The sequence below is a fragment of the Dermacentor silvarum genome, chromosome 5 (genome assembly GCF_013339745.2).
Source record: "Dermacentor silvarum isolate Dsil-2018 chromosome 5, BIME_Dsil_1.4, whole genome shotgun sequence".
Taxonomy (NCBI): Eukaryota; Metazoa; Arthropoda; class Arachnida; order Ixodida; family Ixodidae; genus Dermacentor; species Dermacentor silvarum.
Genome location: NC_051158.1, coordinates 38,804,414 through 38,822,977, shown reverse-complemented (window position 1 = coordinate 38,822,977; position 18,564 = coordinate 38,804,414). Strand labels below are relative to the sequence as shown.

At 44.2% G+C, this 18,564-nt stretch overlaps 2 protein-coding genes and 1 non-coding gene across 8 annotated transcripts in view; 2 read left to right on the top strand and 1 right to left on the bottom strand.

The window, feature by feature from the left end:
* The window catches only part of LOC119453306 (uncharacterized), a 33,757-nt gene extending 26,111 nt beyond the window's left edge, over positions 1-7,646 (top strand). For 2 of the 3 annotated variants that reach the window (XM_049667754.1, XM_049667755.1), the window contains 4 exons: positions 87-278; positions 1,795-1,930; positions 3,308-3,378; positions 5,251-7,645. In XM_049667754.1, coding sequence (XP_049523711.1) covers positions 87-278; positions 1,795-1,930; positions 3,308-3,378; positions 5,251-5,520 — 669 coding nt within the window. In that variant the 3' untranslated portion in view covers positions 5,521-7,645. Of the gene's footprint in view, positions 1-86; positions 279-1,794; positions 1,931-3,307; positions 3,379-5,250 lie in introns of all 3 variants that reach the window. The other variant, XM_049667756.1, reaches the window with a different exon arrangement.
* A 2,462-nt stretch (positions 7,647-10,108) lies between these two features.
* Positions 10,109-10,181, bottom strand: Trnap-cgg (transfer RNA proline (anticodon CGG)). The gene has a single exon. It is a non-coding gene; the product is annotated as a tRNA-Pro (tRNA).
* Positions 10,182-14,100: 3,919 nt separating this feature from the next.
* The window catches only part of LOC119453305 (uncharacterized), a 28,929-nt gene continuing 24,465 nt past the window's right edge, over positions 14,101-18,564 (top strand). Inside the window, exons 1-4 of one of the 4 annotated variants that reach the window (XM_049667752.1) lie at positions 14,101-14,445; positions 15,572-15,741; positions 16,914-17,006; positions 18,149-18,355. In XM_049667752.1, the coding sequence (XP_049523709.1) occupies positions 14,413-14,445; positions 15,572-15,741; positions 16,914-17,006; positions 18,149-18,355 (503 nt within the window). In that variant the 5' untranslated portion in view covers positions 14,101-14,412. The remainder of the gene's footprint in view (positions 14,446-15,571; positions 15,742-16,913; positions 17,007-18,148; positions 18,356-18,564) is intronic. The other 3 variants (XM_037715342.2, XM_037715343.2, XM_049667753.1) reach the window with 3 other exon arrangements.

Below are 18,564 nucleotides of genomic sequence, written 5' to 3'. Positions count from 1 at the left end.
GTGCTTCACGGTAGCTTCGCCCCGCATAGAATTCAACATGCTCGTCAGATCTGCATAACTTGCTTTTTCTTTCTTCATACTTTCAGTACATTGATGTACGGCTGTCGGAAGACAATGACGAGGCATGTGAGCAAAGCGAATCCGAAGCTTCTGCAGGATCAGACAGCACGGACTACCGCAAGCAAGTGCTGGTCGCCAAGGCGAGGCATGTCGCCGTTCGTGACATGACAGTGGAGAAGGCCATTTCGACTTATCCCACGTACAGGGAAGAGTCGTCTGTGAGTCTTGCTTTTGTGCGCTGTAGCAATTATACTACGTACGACGTCGTTGCTCTTAAAAAAAACGTTTGCCAGAGTACTGCACCCGTTTCTCTTGGCTGCGCCTGTGCCTGGCAGCCGCTGTAGCTACAGGAACAGAGTCGGCCATTTTATCGGGACATCTTGACTCATGCACTTCCTAGGCACTGAAACCAAAACTGGCTTGTAGAAACAAGTATCATAGTAAATTATATATGGTACTCTGGTGTTCGAATCCTTCGAGTATGAAAGAGGTAGTCATCGCACTGATCTCTGGCTTTCTCTCTCCTTTCTGGCAAGGGGGCGATGCCCCACCCAAAAGTTAGGCAGACATACAGTGGAATCTTGTTGATACAACCTTCACGAGAACCGGGAAATAAAACGTATCACCCGAAAATCATATTATCCGAAATACATTGCTCCTTTAAGGCACTGCCTGGGAAATGAACAAAAAATGTATTGTCGAGAAAAACGTATTGTGCAGAATCATATCAGTGAGATTCCACTGTATGTATTTCTTATTAATTTAACTCAAGGTTAGCAATAATAGTATTACTGAGAACGTCGCGATCACGAAATCCGCCATTACAAGTTGGGCCTGCTTCGTTGCTTGCGAGGTATCTGCTGATGACATTGCAAAGGAGCAAGCAAGCAATTTTTTACTGTTTCTGATACGAGATTGTTAATTCCCTGCTGCATACAGTGCAATAGTATTTGCCTCACATGTTCACAGGAGCCTCATCTACGGATCTGCAATGTTTGTTGCAATGATCTGCAACTCCATATCCAAAAAGAGTTTCGGGCCCCTTTAAAGGCTGACCCTAGGAAATTTCACTTTGGCTATAACAGGTTATAAATCAGTTTACAAGATTGCTTTAGTTAGTATACTATACCACTGAAGCAATCTTGGTAAAGCTGTAGGGCCCTGTTAATTGCCAAATGTTCTCATTAGCAACCTTTAAAGAGTGCCTAAGCAGACGACTGGTACACCTGGTGGTTGGTGTCTACGATGCAAGTCCCAGCATGTCACCTCTTAGATTTAATCTCAGAGGTGATGTCGAGAAGCTGCACATTTTTAGTTTTGCCTCCCTTTCAGTGAGCATTAATGGTGACAGTTTTTTTTTTTTTTTGTGCTTAGTTTCATTATCAAAACATCTACTTTTGTGAGCCTTTAGTGATGCATCTGCTTTTATTTCAAACGTAAACGTTAGCACGGATGCTAGTCTGTATTTATGCTACCTGAAACTAGGCATTCTACATGGCCAAAGTTTTCTAGCACTTGGCCAAGGGGTAGAGAAAGCATCTGTATTTCTGCATATTCTCTGCTATCCTCCAATCACCGTCACTTGCACAGCAGTCATGCTGTTATCTTTTGAGCCTGTTCTCTTCTCCGGCGATGAAATGTTGCAGTGGCTCAATGTAACAGAATGAAAGAAAACAGAAAAAGAAAATTGCTATGGTATTCAGCTGGTGTTGCTATTGTTGCTCTTTTTCTCAGCTGCTTGGAGAGTTCAACATCCTCTGGAAGGCTGACATTGCTGACTGCTTCGAGAAGGGCATCAAGAAGCTGTTCCTCATACTAATGAACTGCGGCACAAACGGAGAGATCCAGGCAATGTCTAAGCCTGGAAACGGTATGTTAACTATTACAGTATAAATTGCGTACCTATCCTACTAATTAACATACGCTAACGTTGCATAAACCATCTACTGCACGGACACTTGTCTAGCGTCCATGCACGTGAGAAGTAAACAGTGAATTTACTGGCAGGGTGTATAAGTTTAGTTCTATATCTACATAACAATGGATGAGGCAAGCGTATAATTCATTGCGTCACGGCACCGCTGGCTATTCTCCCTTCTATCTCCCATATGGCCGAGAAACCGTGTTGTCCTTAGACATCTTGCTGCCCTCACCTGCACGTTCAGCTGCTGAATACACCTGCGATGCGATCACATGCGCCAACCACGCGCGGCAGCTCGCCCGCACTCGTCTAGAGGCCTCACAGGAGCATCAGAGACGCCTCTATGATTGCCACCATCATGACATGCACTTTTCTCCAGGTTCTCTGGTGCTTCTATGGTCACCCGCCCGCCATGTGGGCCTTTCCAAAACGCTGCTTTCACGTTGCACTGGTACGTACTGTGTGGTGCGACAAGTGACTGATGTCACATATGAAATCGTTCCCGCCGACCCCTCAACGTCGTCGTCAGGTGCAAGTGACATCTTTCACTGCGGACGTGTAGCTTAAGCACCAGGTCGGTGCTTCTACTGCCGGGGGTGATGATAGGAAAAGCCGCAACAGTGTGGTTGCACTGAAGAGGAGGAAGACGACGTGTTCCCGTTTGATATAGCGTCGCCATCTTGGCCTACGTTGGCTCTGTGTAAATAAATTGTAAATAGCCTTGGGCATCAGCTACATGTAACAATATTTTCCTGTCACTCGTTTCGACCACCACCACCTCGTTTACTTGTTGCTTTACATTGCACCATTTAAACATCAGCGATCACATGTGCACCTAGAATTGGTATTGTTTTAATGTCAGGGACTTTCTTCTCTTCTTTTTTGTTTTCACATGTCTGCACAACACCCTCACCTGAAACCTTGCTTGAAGGTTTGCCATTATCGTGGTGGTTGGTGGTTGGATTCACTGTTGATACAAAGGCGCCGATGTAAAGGGCGCATGTTCTTGCGCAATTGAGTTGCAGAGCGCATTCATCGTGCAACTCCAACTACGTTACAGCTCTTTGAGACACACGTGCTGTCACGCACCTATAATACCGCTACATATATACTCGTTAACAGCTCCGTTCTCTGTGGAATTTCACAATGAAACAATGAACGCTGCCTAATATCCTCGCTGCAAGAAATGTATGACATCAAGCACATAATTCCTTCGATAAAGTGAATAGCTTTATAAAAGCGTTTTTCCATTCGCATGCATCAATGGTCATCGAGGATGGTCTCTGCGCAATTAAAAAAAAAATTGTGTTGTCTTTGCTGCTGCAGACATTCTGATGGCGGTGTTGAATGCCATTGCCAGGAGATGCGGGGAGAGGCTGGGTTCCATCTTGATCGAGGTAGGTCAGCATTTTTGCCATTAGTGTCATTCACAGGCTATCACAGGGGAAAGGTTTAGTGACACCCGCTGCAGAACGCACTCGCCAGCGCGTGTGTTAATCAAGGTCACTTGCTGCTTCACAGCTTAAAGGGGATCACGCCGCTGCCTGGCTTTCTCTCTCTCCTTTCGAAAGGTCTCCACTAGCTCGCTGGAAGCTGCGTGGGGGGGGATGGCAAGGGGCCAAGGCCCCACCCAAATGTTTGGCATTTTCGTTTGCTTCTTTACTGCGCTACTTCTAGTTCGGGCGTGCGAGTAGCTCTCTCGACGCGAGATAGTACTTGGGCTGCCTCACATCGCCACACCCCTGGAGCTACGTCACCCACAGACCAATCAGAGCATGCGGTTGTTAGCGACAAGAGGGCTTGTCGCAGCACCCCATGGTGGCCGTGGTATCTACGCTACGCAGCTACGTGTAACTGTAGTGTTTGGACCGGAAGTGCAAAGATGAACTAATTTTTTGGTCTTTTGGAGATTGCAGACATATATATTTCTTTCATTCATTTAACTCATAATTAGCAATACTATTAGTATCAGTGGGTATGTTCTCGCAATCACGAAATCCACCAATGCCGGTTGGGCCTGCTTGGCTGCTTGCGAGGTAGCTGCTGACATTGCGAAAGAGAGAGCAAGCAGTTTTTTGCTGTTTTTGGCACGAGATTGTAATTTCCCGGCTGCATGCAGTGCAATAATATTTGGCCCACATGTTCACAGGAGCCTTGTCTACAGATCGCCAACAAATGTTCAAAAAGTGCTTCAGGGCCGCGTTAAGCGTTTGGCCTCAATAGCAGTGCTTCAAAAATAAACATTTTTCAGTGTGGGGTCGGCAATAATTGCACAACCTTTCTTGTTTGCGAGTAGATTTTGACTTTGGCCATTAATTTTTGTACAAAATATTTTGTAAATTGAAAAATAACTGAAGCATTAAGTTTACAACTCCAACTGTGCACTAAAAAAATGATATCAAGATTGTGTAGACTGCACCTGTCGAAAAATTTTAAGCGGATAAAATTGACGCATTATGCACCACTGGAGTATACCACTAATTTTTGATTAAGACTTCTGCAAAATCCTCATAAGCATTGTAACAATTTCACCTAAACTCTAAACATTTTCAGTTTATGCCATCACATTTCTTTTAAGTCTTGAAAAGTGCAAAATAAAGAAAACTGAAGAATCCAGTTTACAGTACTGTAAGCTGCAGTTATTAATACATGTAAATTGTAAAGCAGACAGAGTTTATTGTACACCGCTCTATAATATAATACTAATTTGTGAGTGCAACCGTTGCTAAACTTTCGTAAGCATTGTAACACTTTGAATTTTTACAGTGCTTTGTAATGTCGCCTTCTTTTCTTCCTTGTGAATTGTATGCAAAATAAGGCTTTTCATTGATGAAACAAAGTAACACTTTCACACAAGCTGTAAATTCATGTCACATTTGTCTTGATGGTATGTTCTAAATGATGGAGTTGACAGAACTGCTATACCTGTTTCTGGTGCAGAATCGCAGCTTTGTAAACTTCATGCTTCTATATGTTTCTTATGCCTACTGATTTCCGGCAATTTCTGCAAATATTTGAGGACCTAGTGAAATTTTTGCTTCCTAGAGCTGCTACAATTTAACTTTTGCTCTCTCTAATGCAACACATTTCTCTCCAATTGGTTCAGCTGTTTCATAAATGCAATTTTTGTGTTTCACGTGTATTTTAATAGGAAAATCGGAGTTGTCCCCGAGCTAAAGCTCTGTCTTAAGTGTTCCATTCTGTATGTTCTGAAATCATAACAACAGGCTGAAAGTTGTTAATTCTGATAGTACACTTCTCTACCACAGGGCAACGCGCTGGCAACACCCTGCCTCGTCATGCACGTCAACAAGAGTGTCGACGTGTTCGTCAACAGTGTCCACCTGTTCACCGCGTCATCTCTGCTCGGAGGCCTCTGTGCACTGTTTGCCTCTTTCTGGGTGTTCCATATCAAATACTCCCAGCATGCGAAGGGCATCCTGACGTTTCTGGAGCACGCCTTTCTCGACTTCAACTACACCACGCCGCAGAACAAATGCGAAAGGTTCATCAATTTGTACAGAAGGGGATCATTGTAGTGTAAGTTTGTTGTCGAGTGCAACCAGAGGGGACTATGCTGTGTTGGTGGTGCCGCAGTGCTTTAGAGAAGTTGTTAATTTTTAAACTTTTAGTCATTGCAATGATCACTGCTTGCAAATTAGAGATCTCCTCAAGCAAGTTTATCTTCATTACATTTTCTTATTCCCCACTCGAACGTGATTTCATGTTAGGCGCAGACTGGTCATCAAGGAACCGTGACAACTAAAGCACTGTGGCAAGTTGTGCAACTCGACACAAGTGCGTTTTTAACTAGTGTGAATGCAATAACACAGTGGATTAACATAACAGTGTGGTGTGTTGTTCTGTACTCTGGGTATCTCAATGTTTCTTCAATTCTGCAGCGTTTAAGTTGAAAGTGTTTTATACGTCACCAGCAGTTTAAGATCAATAAGAATGGGAAACCTACAATTTCTTGCCAGAATCCCGATTGCTGAAATTACTGTCTTTTGAAGTTAACTAACAGTGTTGGGCAGAGACTTGTAATCATACAAGGACATTGAATAAGAGGCCGAAAGAATGAAATGTTGTGTGCTCCTTATTCTTTGTCCTTGACTTAATGTGCTGCTTTAACACTGTGTTGAAGGCAGTCAATGCCTCAAGTCACATTGTACGTTAGCCTTGCCCTTGTTCTAAATTTGGTCTGAGCCAGTTTTAGTTTCTTAATCATTCAACACGCTACCGCTCAACCGAGGTGAGCAGCACACCTTCACATGAATAGGTTGTCACAAGTGCCTTGAAAAACTCTTAACTTGCTGTTTTGGTAAACTGTGCTCATTAATGGCACCTGTCTTAACATAGCGTGGACTGCCTTCAACCTCGAAGAGGACAGTGGAATCTCCACTGACTGCCTAAGGAACAGTGTTCTGAAGTTGAACTGTCTGTTGGAGCCTGCGATATCTTGTCACTCGGTGCTTGCAAAAGGCAAGGGATAACCTGCCCGCACAAAAACAATACATACTGCATGTTAGTATAGGCAGTGTCTGTTAGTATATGCGTGTTAGCATATGGCAGTGTCTGTAGTATAAAGCATGTTGCTTACACCATTTTGTTGTGTTGTTTATGGTGTACATATATTTTTGTAAAAGCTGTGTGTACAGAGAACAGCAAAATGCAGAATAAGCTATGGCGTCTTCGAGAAGTCATAATATAGTGATACACAAAAGAGAGTTTTAGAATAGGTGCCCTAAACGTTTTGGGACCCCAAAGAAATAGCTTCGAAGCTTCTGCGCATGCGCGAGACGCAAACTGCGTTTAGGTTTTGCGTCGGGCATGCTATTTCACTGATTTAGCAGGAGCCCCAAAAGCTGCCCCAAAAGCTTTGCATCAAAAAACATGGCGGCGCCCATCGAAGCAACGGCTCGAACCGAGCGTCAGACTGTGCTCGATTCGTGGTAATATGTGAAGTTCGTAAGCTAGGAGAAGTGACTGCGGTTATCACTTTCTCTCAACTAACATGTGTAATGAAGATTGATTCATTAGACGCCGCTGATCCCGAATTTGCTTGTCGCTTTCATGGCTCGTAGGCCTAACATGGATTAGCTTGGCTGGTGAAGGCAAGTAAAGTTGGTTACTCAAAATTAAGCGCAATAAGGTAGGTGGCTTGGCCACAGGATTAAATTGTAATTCAACGCAGAAACATGAAAGTCAAAATTACTTTTCTTATCATAAAATAGTATAGATTATTTTAATATTTATACCAGTTTTTCTTTGACACCGTAGTGGCGTTGCAAGTGCAAGACGCTATTCGCAAACGCAAACCCCTATTCTAAAACTCTTCACTCCTGCATGCCCAAACGCTAACACCCGCTAAGCTCTTTGGGGGCACCAAACTTTTGGGGCCCCTATTCTAAAACTCTCTAAAGTCTGGAAATGTCTTTGAGGATTTACAGAAGCTTTTACTTCAAAACTAAGCAATCTCCATTACATGTTACGAGGGCTGGCAACTTATGTTCCAGCCAGCTTATTCTCACAATATTGGCTGATTTTAACAATTGTGTAGTGATGAAATTAGTCTGTGACCTTGTGAGAATAAACTTCAGTAGTTTGTTGTCTTTTTGACAGTGTCTGTAGTATTTAACAAGGAAAAGCAGCCTGTTTCTTTTAAGCATGAAATGCCATTGTCGGCGACCTTCAATAGACCTTGAGCCAAAATCCAGAGCCATTATCTGGGCACTCAAGACGAGAATGGGGCGAGAACGAAACGAGAACATCCGGGCATCGTTGCGAGAGCAAAACAAGATCATCCAGGCAACCAGTCAAAACTTCAAGAAATATGGTCTCGGCCTCCATGTACAGGACTGCATTACATACGCTAGTTGCTGCCCAAACAAGTTAAAAAAAAATATTGTTTCAGATTTCTTCCTAATGTTTGTTCACAATATCACTCAAGCTGTAACGCCTACTACCCTGATGTTTAATTTGTCATTTCCAACAGCGACGTTCAAAAGGCAGGTACAGTACACTATACACGATTGTCATCTTTTGGCGCTGAGACAGGGCTGTCTGCGCTCTTTTCAACGCCAGCGCGGTCCCCGAGTTCCGCTGCGCGGGTTTTGTGCCACCTCCTTCGAGAGATGGCGTCACGCTGCGTGAGCAGGCCGGCAGCATCCGGCGCACCGCGGATGGTTGTTTGGCCGAGACGGGACTTGCAACGAGGTTCAGTTCAAAACAGGTTCATTTATGTTCAGTAAGCTTTCAGGCCTGTGTCCTGGCATCATTCTGCTTGGCCGGTAGCCATTTCATGCTTACATCCACTCTCGATTTCGGGAGAGCCAACATTTTAACTTTTCTTAAGGCACAGCCTTTTCAAAGTCTGTTCAGATGTAGTCGGTTCTGTGGCATTCAGTTCAACTGATATCAGCCATAAATGAAAAGGCGCAAGGCCAGCCACATTCTACAATTGCTCTTAGGCTTGTCGAGGATGTTCAGTCAAATGCTGTGCGTGTATTTGACTTGCATTATTTGCTTTCTATGCAAACAGACGTACACGAGGCACAGTCCTGTTGTACTACCAAAAATCACATGCATATGTGAACCGTCCAACGAACATGGATATGATAAAGTAAATATAAAATTTGGTTCAGATGCTTTATTGCAATGAAGTATCCTCCTGCTATAACGAAGTCGACAGTGCGGGGTCCGACGTAGTATCGGTCATAGCAAAGCTGTTTTTTTTTTTTTTCTGTTAGCAAAAATGGCAAATGCAGTCGCCAACTGATTCTTCAGACGTCTGATTTTTCGGACCTGCACGATTCCTGTGGCCAAGCCACCTACCTTTAGCAGCAATGTATAACGGCAGTAACCGAAATTTCGGACGCCACGGGGTGTTCTGGGCACGAACCGTGTGCTCGATGTTGTAAACATGGCGGTCATGAACAAAGTTGTGCTACGGTGGCTAGTTGCGCCTTGTCGACTGGCACGAAACCGCAACTTTGGTTGTTGACGAAACGGCGCTGGTTAGGCCTAACGGTCCAGATGCGGCCCCCGCGTCCGAAAACTCTGTCGGCGGCGTGCACGTTTTATGCTCGCACTCGTAGACCTTATCGGCTATCGAGTATGAAATCGAACGCATGGGCTAGACTAATGGCCATAGTAACGGAGTACGGATCATGGCATCTGTCTGCCAAGCATAGCATCGTGTATCGTGTCTGAAGGTTCTGTCTCGGCGTGCACGTTTTGGCGAGCGGTTTGGCTTGGCTGGACCACAGTCGGCAAGCCTGATATCAGGCTTGCCGAAACATACTAAGTATGTTTCTCTATGGCAAGCCCACGGACCAATCTCGCATGATGACACCGATCGTGTGTTTGTGTATTCACGGCGATGCGAAACACGTGTATGTAATTTATTGTTGTTCCTGTGCCTCGTACCTTCACAGCAAGATGTCGACGGCTTCTTTAAATGTCGCAGGGGACCCTTTGCCGGCCCGTCGGAGGCACGCAGCGTGCGTTTGTTCCACTTAGATCTGATCGGCATTTTTCCCCCGCCGAAATATGCGTGTATGCTTTTAACGAATACCGGATATAACAAAGATATTTTTGTTCATTGCTCGCGCAATACCCTGGAGATGTCTCTGTAATCTTTGCAAGGAATGTGGGTAAGTGAATATGAGGCTCTTTGTTTCGCAGCAAAACACGGCTTTTCCTGATCTTTGTGCAGACAATTGGTTGTGCTCATGTCCTGTTACACTTGCTTTCTAAAGTCCAACCACAGACGGCCTTGTGGACGAGCATCCGCCGCGGCTGTGGGAGGCAAGTGCTTCCGCCGGGTACCTACCGGTAAAATAGGTACAAGCGCGCTCCCGGCCTGGTGTTCGGCTATTATGGGACCTCAACGCTTGGAAAGAGGTGTTTGACCTCAACCCGAAGGCGCCCCCACCTCAATAGGTGCTTGGGGCGCCACATGGGAAATGACCGCCATGGGAGCGGCCCAGACATCACTTTTTTCTGTCCTCACGAGGGTTTCGACGGGAATTCAGGGCGCTGGCTCCTTTCCCAAGCGTATCACCCCTGAAGAAAGCCGAACGCCAGGCCGGGGGACGCTTGTGCCCATTTGAACCAGTGGGTGCCCGGCGGCGGTGGGAATCGAACCCACAACCTCCCGCAGCCGAGGCGGACGCTCTACCACTAGGCCACGGCTGCCCAATAATTGGGCAAGCCCAATTTGTCACTGCAATCAAACGCAACCATGCACATGTGAAACAGTACCACTGCTGAGTTTTGCCCCAGATTCAGATATATACTCCGAGTGTGGTACATGACATGGCATATGTCTGCGTCGACGAGGGTTCAACTTGCAGTATTGAAATTAGTAGTTGTTGGTTGAGTGCCTGCCTTGTTTTGACCAAGCAGTGAATACGATTTAGTGAAAACTTGAAAGAAAAAGCACTAAGAAGTTGTAAAGTGCTATCTAGGAACAACGCACGTTAGCTTTTGTTTGTGCAAATGAAGGAAAAGCTTCACTAGTGAGTATCGCTGTCCTTGATTTGGTAGAGATTAAAAAGAAAGTCTGATTTTCTAAAAAAAAAACTGTTTTCACGATTAAGACCTAAAATACATGGCTGATTTTTTGTACACATTCCCCTCCATCCTCCTCGTCAAACTGTGAAAAACATACATTATTGTTGTTCCTGTGCCTCGTACGTTCACGGCAATGTGTCGACTGCTTCTTTTAAATGTCGCAGGGGACTGTTTTCCGGCCCGTCGGACATCAATGTCTAACTTTGTATACACACGAGTAATGTAAATACATCAATCGTGTGTGTCGGACACAGTGCCTCACGATAAATTGTCCGCGGAACTTATTAAAAAAAAAAAACGCGATATAAACGCACATTCGGGTGCTTTCTTTTTAAGCTTTTTACTTGAGTTGCATCATTTTGCAAAGTATGCTATCCTCCCTACAAGGCTCCGGTCCAACGAAACTCTCGGCTACAAAGTACACATATGTCTCAAACGCAGAATGCTTGGTTGTTATGTAAAGCGCTGATACAGAGGGGCTTAAGCTAGTCTTAAAAATTTCGGCAGAAGGCATCTCGCGGTGAATATTGACGTTAATGCGAATAACAATGTAGCGACGTATGTATAAGGCGTGTGTGCAGTTGGGCTCCTATCGTGCGCTTCCCTGCACCACCAAGTGGTGCCGCCGCTAAGCCTGCTTCTGGCACACTTGTGAATATACACAGACAAGATTGTCTAGTTATATGGTATGACGTCGGTTTGATTCTGCCCACCACCGGATAATTTTTAATGCGACAGCATTATATGGACCATGAGGCGGAAAATCCGGCGTAGCTGTCGGCACGAACCACGAATGTCCGAAAACGCCACGAAACCTTGACCTTTGGTGGGAGTCGATCCCACGACCTTTGGTGTTAATTAAGGCGCAGTTAATTAAGACAGAGATGAGGCATTCGAACCCACGACCTTTTCTGTTAATGCACTTGAACCCACGACATTTGATGCTATAGTCGAACGCACGACCTTTGGTGTTAATTAAGGCACAGTTAATTAAGGTAGTGTTAATTAAGGCACTCGAGCCCACGTCCTGTGGTGTTAATTAAGGTAGAGTTTATTAAGGCACTCAAACGCACGACCTTCATCCACGTAGGGTAACTAGAGTTTATTAAGGCACTCGAACGCACGACCTTCATCCACGTAGGGTAACTAAGTGCCCCTTGAAATTTTTTTTTTTTTCATTAAGCAGCTCATGCCATGTGACACATACCCAGGGAACCCAGGTTGGCGTTAAACATAGGCATAGGCCTACCCAGTTACACATAGACATAGGCAGACAGACAGACCCCGGAAACTGCAAAAAGTAACCGAAAAATGCCAATCGCATTAATAATTGTAGAGGCTCGTAATGTAGTAGTAGCACTAATGTTTAATTTGCAAGTGGCTCTGCGGCATAAAATGGGGGAAGCATATCTTATATATCATATATGTACTTATGTACATATAGTTAGTTCTGCCCAATGAAGCCCTGCAGGGATCTACGGGGTGGACCAAATCTGCAAACAGGTGGCGCAACTTGGATATGCAGTCGAACCCAGATATATCGAACATACAAATAACGAATTATTGTGTATAACGAGCAGCAGTAAAATCCCCTTTTAAAATTTTTGCATAAAATTTTTATTTTATATATCGAGTTACCTATATATATCGGAACTTTTTGGTGGTGCCCTTCAGATTGAATTTGTCCGGGTTCTACTGTATATAGGCCCACTTTTGACTGTTAGTGGTGGCGCCCTGATGACCAGTTTCGGACCTCCACGAGTAAGTGGCGCCCACCGCGGTAGCGCAGTAGCTATCGACGTTGCGTGCTGCGCACTGCTGTGCTCACGGTCGCGGGTTCGCTCCTGGCCACGGCGGTTGCATTTCAATGGTAGCAGAATGAAAAAAAAAAAAAATCATGTTAAATTTAGGTCCACGTTATAAAGAACCCAGCTGGTCAAAGTTAAACAGAGCTCACCACTACGCCATGTCTCACAATCAGATTGTGACTTTGCCAAGTAAAACCCCAGTATTTTCTTTCCCCCACACGACGTAGGTGTGCGAGAGCAGCTGGGTGAGGGCAGAAAGGATAAGTCGCGCTGAAGGCTTGCTGTACTGTCCGGCTGCAGCTGCTGTCTATGCAAGCACCCACGGATCCCTCTTAATACAACCTCCTCGTGGTGGGAAAGAAGGCAGATGTGGAGTCTCTTACGTCACAGTGGCACACACTTCCTGGATTTAGTTGGCCGAGAATCGGGCAAGCATAAAAAGAAGAAAACATAACATAAAGTGTAAAGGTAGTGAGCTATAGGATAAATTCTTTTTCATTTTAGTGCTAATCTGGAAACTGGGTTTTTGTTGTTCAACTAATTATGTCACACCTGTCCTTCAGAATGCCTCCTGCTCCTCTCTCAAATGCAAATCCCTCCACCTACGAGCGGTGCTCTTCAATACGCCATACATGCATCTGAAATAGTTTAGAATCTCCTTTTTACTTTTGAAAAGACAGGTGCAGAAGTTAGGCCTATGATGAATGAGCTTATTTGGGTGAAAGAAGGCTTTGCGCACATAGCTAACCTTCAGGTTCGAAATTTTGAGTATGTATTTGCTTCGCGGCCCTCTTCACTTTTTCTTTCTTAATTTTTTTTTTTTTTTTTGCCGAAGGAAAATAACAAACGTCACTATCATGTAATAATGGATATTTTAACGCTCCTCAAAGGGCCTCTGCAGTCCGTCGTTCACACAGAAATTGAGATACACTTGATTAATAATTCACAGATTCGTTGCCCAAATCTTCTTGAAATTAAAAAGAAAGAAAAATCTATTCGCAAGGGCCGTTCTAAATCCTGTGAAATTCGCCTTGAACATGCCTTTACCGTTACTACACTCGATCTTAAAGAAGCTTGCACTTTTTGGGGCTTATCTTGTCCCACAACGATAATCGTCAACTGTCTTGCTTTCGTTTCCTTTCTTGAAAACTCTACGCTCGCTAGTTTCCTGTCGAGAATGCTGTCCCGGCCACTGATCACGCGCATGCAGTTCGTGACCTGGAAGTACCGGGCGCGCAGCAATGAAGACAGCAACGCGGGCAAGATAGATTATGATTATCGTTGTGGCACAACGTTTCTTTGAGAGCACGTGTATGGCCAGATTTGATCAACTTCTACACCGGGTGTTCGTCTCAACCCATAAAACGAGACCACCGCGGTTTTCTTCATAATTGCACCACTATAACCAGAGTAAAGAGCAACCTACACCTCAAATCTTCATCGCGCAAGTGCTAGGCACCCATTTTACACCCCTATCATAGCCTCCGGGATTCTCGACAAAGTAGAGGGCACTAGTTAACATTCTAAAATCGCGCCATGACGAGCCGCTAGTTTGACGATTTGGAGAACGAATTTGAAGGGTAACACACAAAATATTAGGGTCGTTCAGGAATTAAGCTCGGAATTTATGCTCGCTGGCGACGTGTCAATTGTCATCATTTGCTAATAAGAGAGAAGAACCTCTGAACCAAGTCTAAACGTTCATAGATACATCCACCTTACCGAGCTGACCCCCAACTCTGCGCTCTTTCCACTGTGCTTTCCATGCGATTTCCCGCTCTGGCTATCCGCGTATAGGTGTTTTGTATATCCGCGCTGATCCGGTCGCCCGTGAAGTTTGGCGTGGTTCGTGCGTGTTTTGTGATGCGCGGCGTTGTCCCGCAATATTTCTGTCGCAATGGGAGACGTATTTTGCCTCGTAATGCTGGAGAGCGGCAGCAGGCGAAAGCTGAAGCTCGAAACGGGATCCTACGATGAATTACTCGCGGGCCTTGCCGGAATCGCCGAAGTCGACTTCCGTAACACCCTGGTAGACTCCTCTGCACTATGTTCTGCACCACTTTTGACTTGATATCGCATGTACGCGCATGTATGCTAGAATTAAATACGATGTCCACAGCACATTTATTCTGTTGCTGTTTAACGGGGTTTGCCGCTGCCAGGGCTCTTTGGGTGGGCTCGTATCTTTGCTAGTTTGTAAAGCGCCGTATCGTGTATCGGCATGACTCTGGACTGTATTAGCGAAATGTGTCGATTCTGACCCGATAAATACTTTTATATGAGATGCGCCATGCAATCAACAACGATCACGATTACTTCAAATACAGATAAAGCGATGCATTTTTTTTTTTTTCGTTTGCAAGGCATGCCACGAGGTAAGCTTTGTCTTAATGGCCGAGAAGCCATTCAATGGGCTGGCGATACACCTAAGATAATTACTAATAATAAAGGCATATTTACACGTCAGTTATCATTGAACATTGTGCGATGTGCATTGACGAGGCTTGAACACGTGCGCGTTTTTTTTTTTTTTTTTTTTCGGCGTAGCTGGTAGTAGCCATATGCTTCTTTAAGGCTTAGAGTAGATCAATACTGGGATAGTTCGTTCAGCAAAGCATTATGCCCATTTTGGTTCTCAACGTAAGAAATACAAGCTCCACCCACAAAAACGCAGTGGACCTGCTCTTCACCTCTGAATGAAAGCTGAACCAGCTGGAATCCGCTTCCAGATTAGTGATTTTGGTTGGCTAATGGAAATGCTAGACTAATTAAAAGATAAAAGCTAGTTCTTTCAAGCTAAAATATTACCTATGGCCTAGCATCGACATCAGGATGCCCTATAAAACGTACCTAGACGTTCAGGTTTCATCCTGAAACCAGTGACACAAGGACCGATCTATACGGTGATAAGTTTTTAAATGGCAGGCGCATCTAGGGAAATTTTGGTTTAGTTGGACAGTTTACCCATAACCTTGTGATTAGACAGTTTTAGCAGGGTGTGACCCCCTTGCACCATACCAGTGTGCAAACTTATGCTAATGAAACATACCTATTTTGACACTATCAGCAGCATAATCATGACACAAGCGGTATCTCTTGCTATGTGCCAATTGCTCTAGAATAAAGGGCAATTACTTTTCCATATGCTGCTGCTTAGTCTGCCATGAAACCTCTTCTTAGTGATATTCCACTCTTTCTCCAACAGATTCAGATATTCGATACTGACTTGGAAGACTTTGTGGACCTTTTGCCTGGTGATGTGGTGCCGAACAAGGCAAAGGTGCGCATTATAACGAAAAATGAAGCTGCTCCGAGTACTGCGGCAGCATCTCCAGTTAAAGCCGTTCTACCCAGTCATCCTTTGCCGCAGGCTGTGTAAGTGTTCACCTATAATATACATGTAGCTTGTCTTCTTTGCACGGAATATGCATGATGGCTCGAGGACAGTCAGTGTAGAGGGTGTGTATGTTTAGAGCAAATTAAATATTACCATGTCCACAAATGTAATTACAGCTAGACTAGATAGGATTACTCCTTGCCATCATTTCACTGCCGTATCGAGTCACACTTCAACTCGGCTCAAAGTCCTTCAAGTCAACACTTGAGCAGCAGCTGAGTTTGCTATTACTATCCAACAACAAATAATTGTCTTTGATGTAGACAGGACTGTTTGTGATTAAGCACGCTTTAAGACTTTCTCATAACACCACCTCAAATGCTGCCAGCTGGCATTCAGATACAGGAAGGCTTATTAATGCAAGTTCTTAAAAAAAGTGAAGCTTTCTTTTGCTCTTCTCCCATCGTTGCGTGGACAGCAGTGTAACTCGGTGAACTGTGCTGACTCTCGAGACAGTGTAATCAGAGCTTGGCCGATCTTGGATACAGCATAATAAAAGCGGGTGACTTGGTGGACTGATCCTGACACCAGTGGATGATGTGTGTCCTCTGAATAATTGTTATGTGGTTTATAATGTGGGCTGATCCTAGAGACAGTGTCATAACACCCGCACACCTCGTGTGACCTTTTAGGACCTTTTAGGCAGTGGCACTACTTGTCTTCTGTTTTTTTTGTTTTTTTTCGTCTTTTCTTGCATGCAAAGGCTCCTCTGAAGGCGAGAGTGACTGTTTTGTTATTGCAGAAGTGCAGTTTACTAATAATGCACGACTTCACTGTTCCAATTTAGCATCCCTTTAAAATAGGTAATATGCATTGGAGGACCAATCATGCAGTAGCTTGCACCCCATGGAGGGATAATTGCACTTTTCTTTCGTGACTGAACATGCAACAAGTGCAGCTCCTGCACATTAGCACAAGTAACCATTTGGAAAATGAAGCCTAGTGCTACTAGCATATTTTCTTCGTATTTTCTGTGCCTGTAAATAGCGTTTTGAAAGTATGTACATTGTTTCAAAAGAATACATCGAAATCTTGTTGCCCATGCACTGCACGATAATACTTTCAAACAAGGTTGAATTGAGTGAAAGGATATTATCACCATTACTGTTCTGTGCAGATTAAGTTATCTTCTTTATGAATAAATTTTTAGACACCAAGTTGCACCAAGGCACACTGCATCACGTCAGGTGGTGTCCCAGCTTCCCAGAAAGATAGAGGTGTTGCCTTACAACCTCAAGTCCAGGTACGCACATAATTTTTGTCTTGCCACACATTCATGTTCCAGCATTGAAGTCGTCCGACAGTGCATTTATTGGTTGCTAGTTGATGACGCGCCGGTCGACAAGAAAGTGCTGATAAGAACAAAACTGGTAGACGTGACCACGAGCATGGACATCCCGAAAAAGTCTTTGGGAGCATTGATGTAGACAAGATTGTTTTATCTGGCTTTTTTTAGAAATGGTGTGGGAATAAAGTAAACTGAGCTATTTGACGCAAGTTCAACTGCTGAAAATTTAATCAAGGGCAGCAGAGGATTAGTAGGGGGAATTAAAGTTTTTAAGTTTCCATGCGTAGAAAGGTCTAACCTTCTAGAAGAGACATTCGTGCTGCAGTGGACTTAGGCAGGCTGCTGATTACAATGAAAAAAGTTAATTTCATTGCTGAGCCCTTTCAACCCAGTCATTGTTGACAAAATAAATGTGGCATTGAAGCCATCTTTTTTTGTTTTGTAATCTCATGTTACCTACCAGCTTGCCAGTTGCTTACTCTCAATAAAGGACACTTTGATTCTGCTTTGGCAGTGTAATCTACTTATCTACCGATGTACTTGTTGCTGGATTTGTTCATACCGTTATGGCGTAAAATAATGCGAAACAAAATGAAGGAACCTGTCCTGTCGTTCCTTCATACTTTAATCATTATACACTATAACTACCAATGCACCGTGATTTGATATTTCACTGCATGTCCTTCTAAACTAAGGGTGTCTGGTTTTCTTACACGTTGCTTGTTCAGGGTTACGAGCATGCATTATGGCTATAATGTGTACGCAATTTATTTCACATTTTAAATTGTCTTTCTGTGTATGTGTTTAGCATGCGCGTTTGAATTTACATTTGGGAACTTATTTTCAGAAGTACTTGGCAACTCTACTCAGTAATATTCAAGTTCGTTCTGGGTATCAGAACGAGCTGTCCAATTGCACTTTTGATACTGCTGGTTTGAGCCCTCCATTCCTACGGTTGCATTAAAGATAGTTGTCCATGATTCTCATTGGCTCTCCTTGCAAATGTCCTCGTGCGAGTGCCAAATTTTGGTCCTTTTATGTGATGAGATCATTGTATGGAAACGGGCATTGTACATTTTATTTTTTTTCGTTCACAGTGATGTCAGCGTAGTGCCAGCTGTCAGCACAGTGCCAGCTGTCAGCACAGTGCCAGCTGTCAGCACAGTGCCAGCTGTCTGCACAGTGCCAGCTGTTAGTGCAGTGCTAGCTGTCGGCACAGCAGGTGGTGCTCTTGTGCAAGCCCCTTGTGCCGACTCTAAGACGAGCACCGACCACGATACAGATTCTTCGGAATCAATGATGATGTGAGTTCACCTCCTAGCTTTCAGCTTCATAAATGTTACCCCTTGCTTTTTTGAACACTTACTTGCTTTTTGTCTTGCAGTTGTAAAGTCGTTGGCAATGAGAATAATTGTGCGCTTAACGCAGTCCAACCAGGCACACTTGTGCAGGTCCAGATGTATGCGTGGGTGATCTCACGCAACCTACTTTCCTGATTACTTATCTAGCTAGT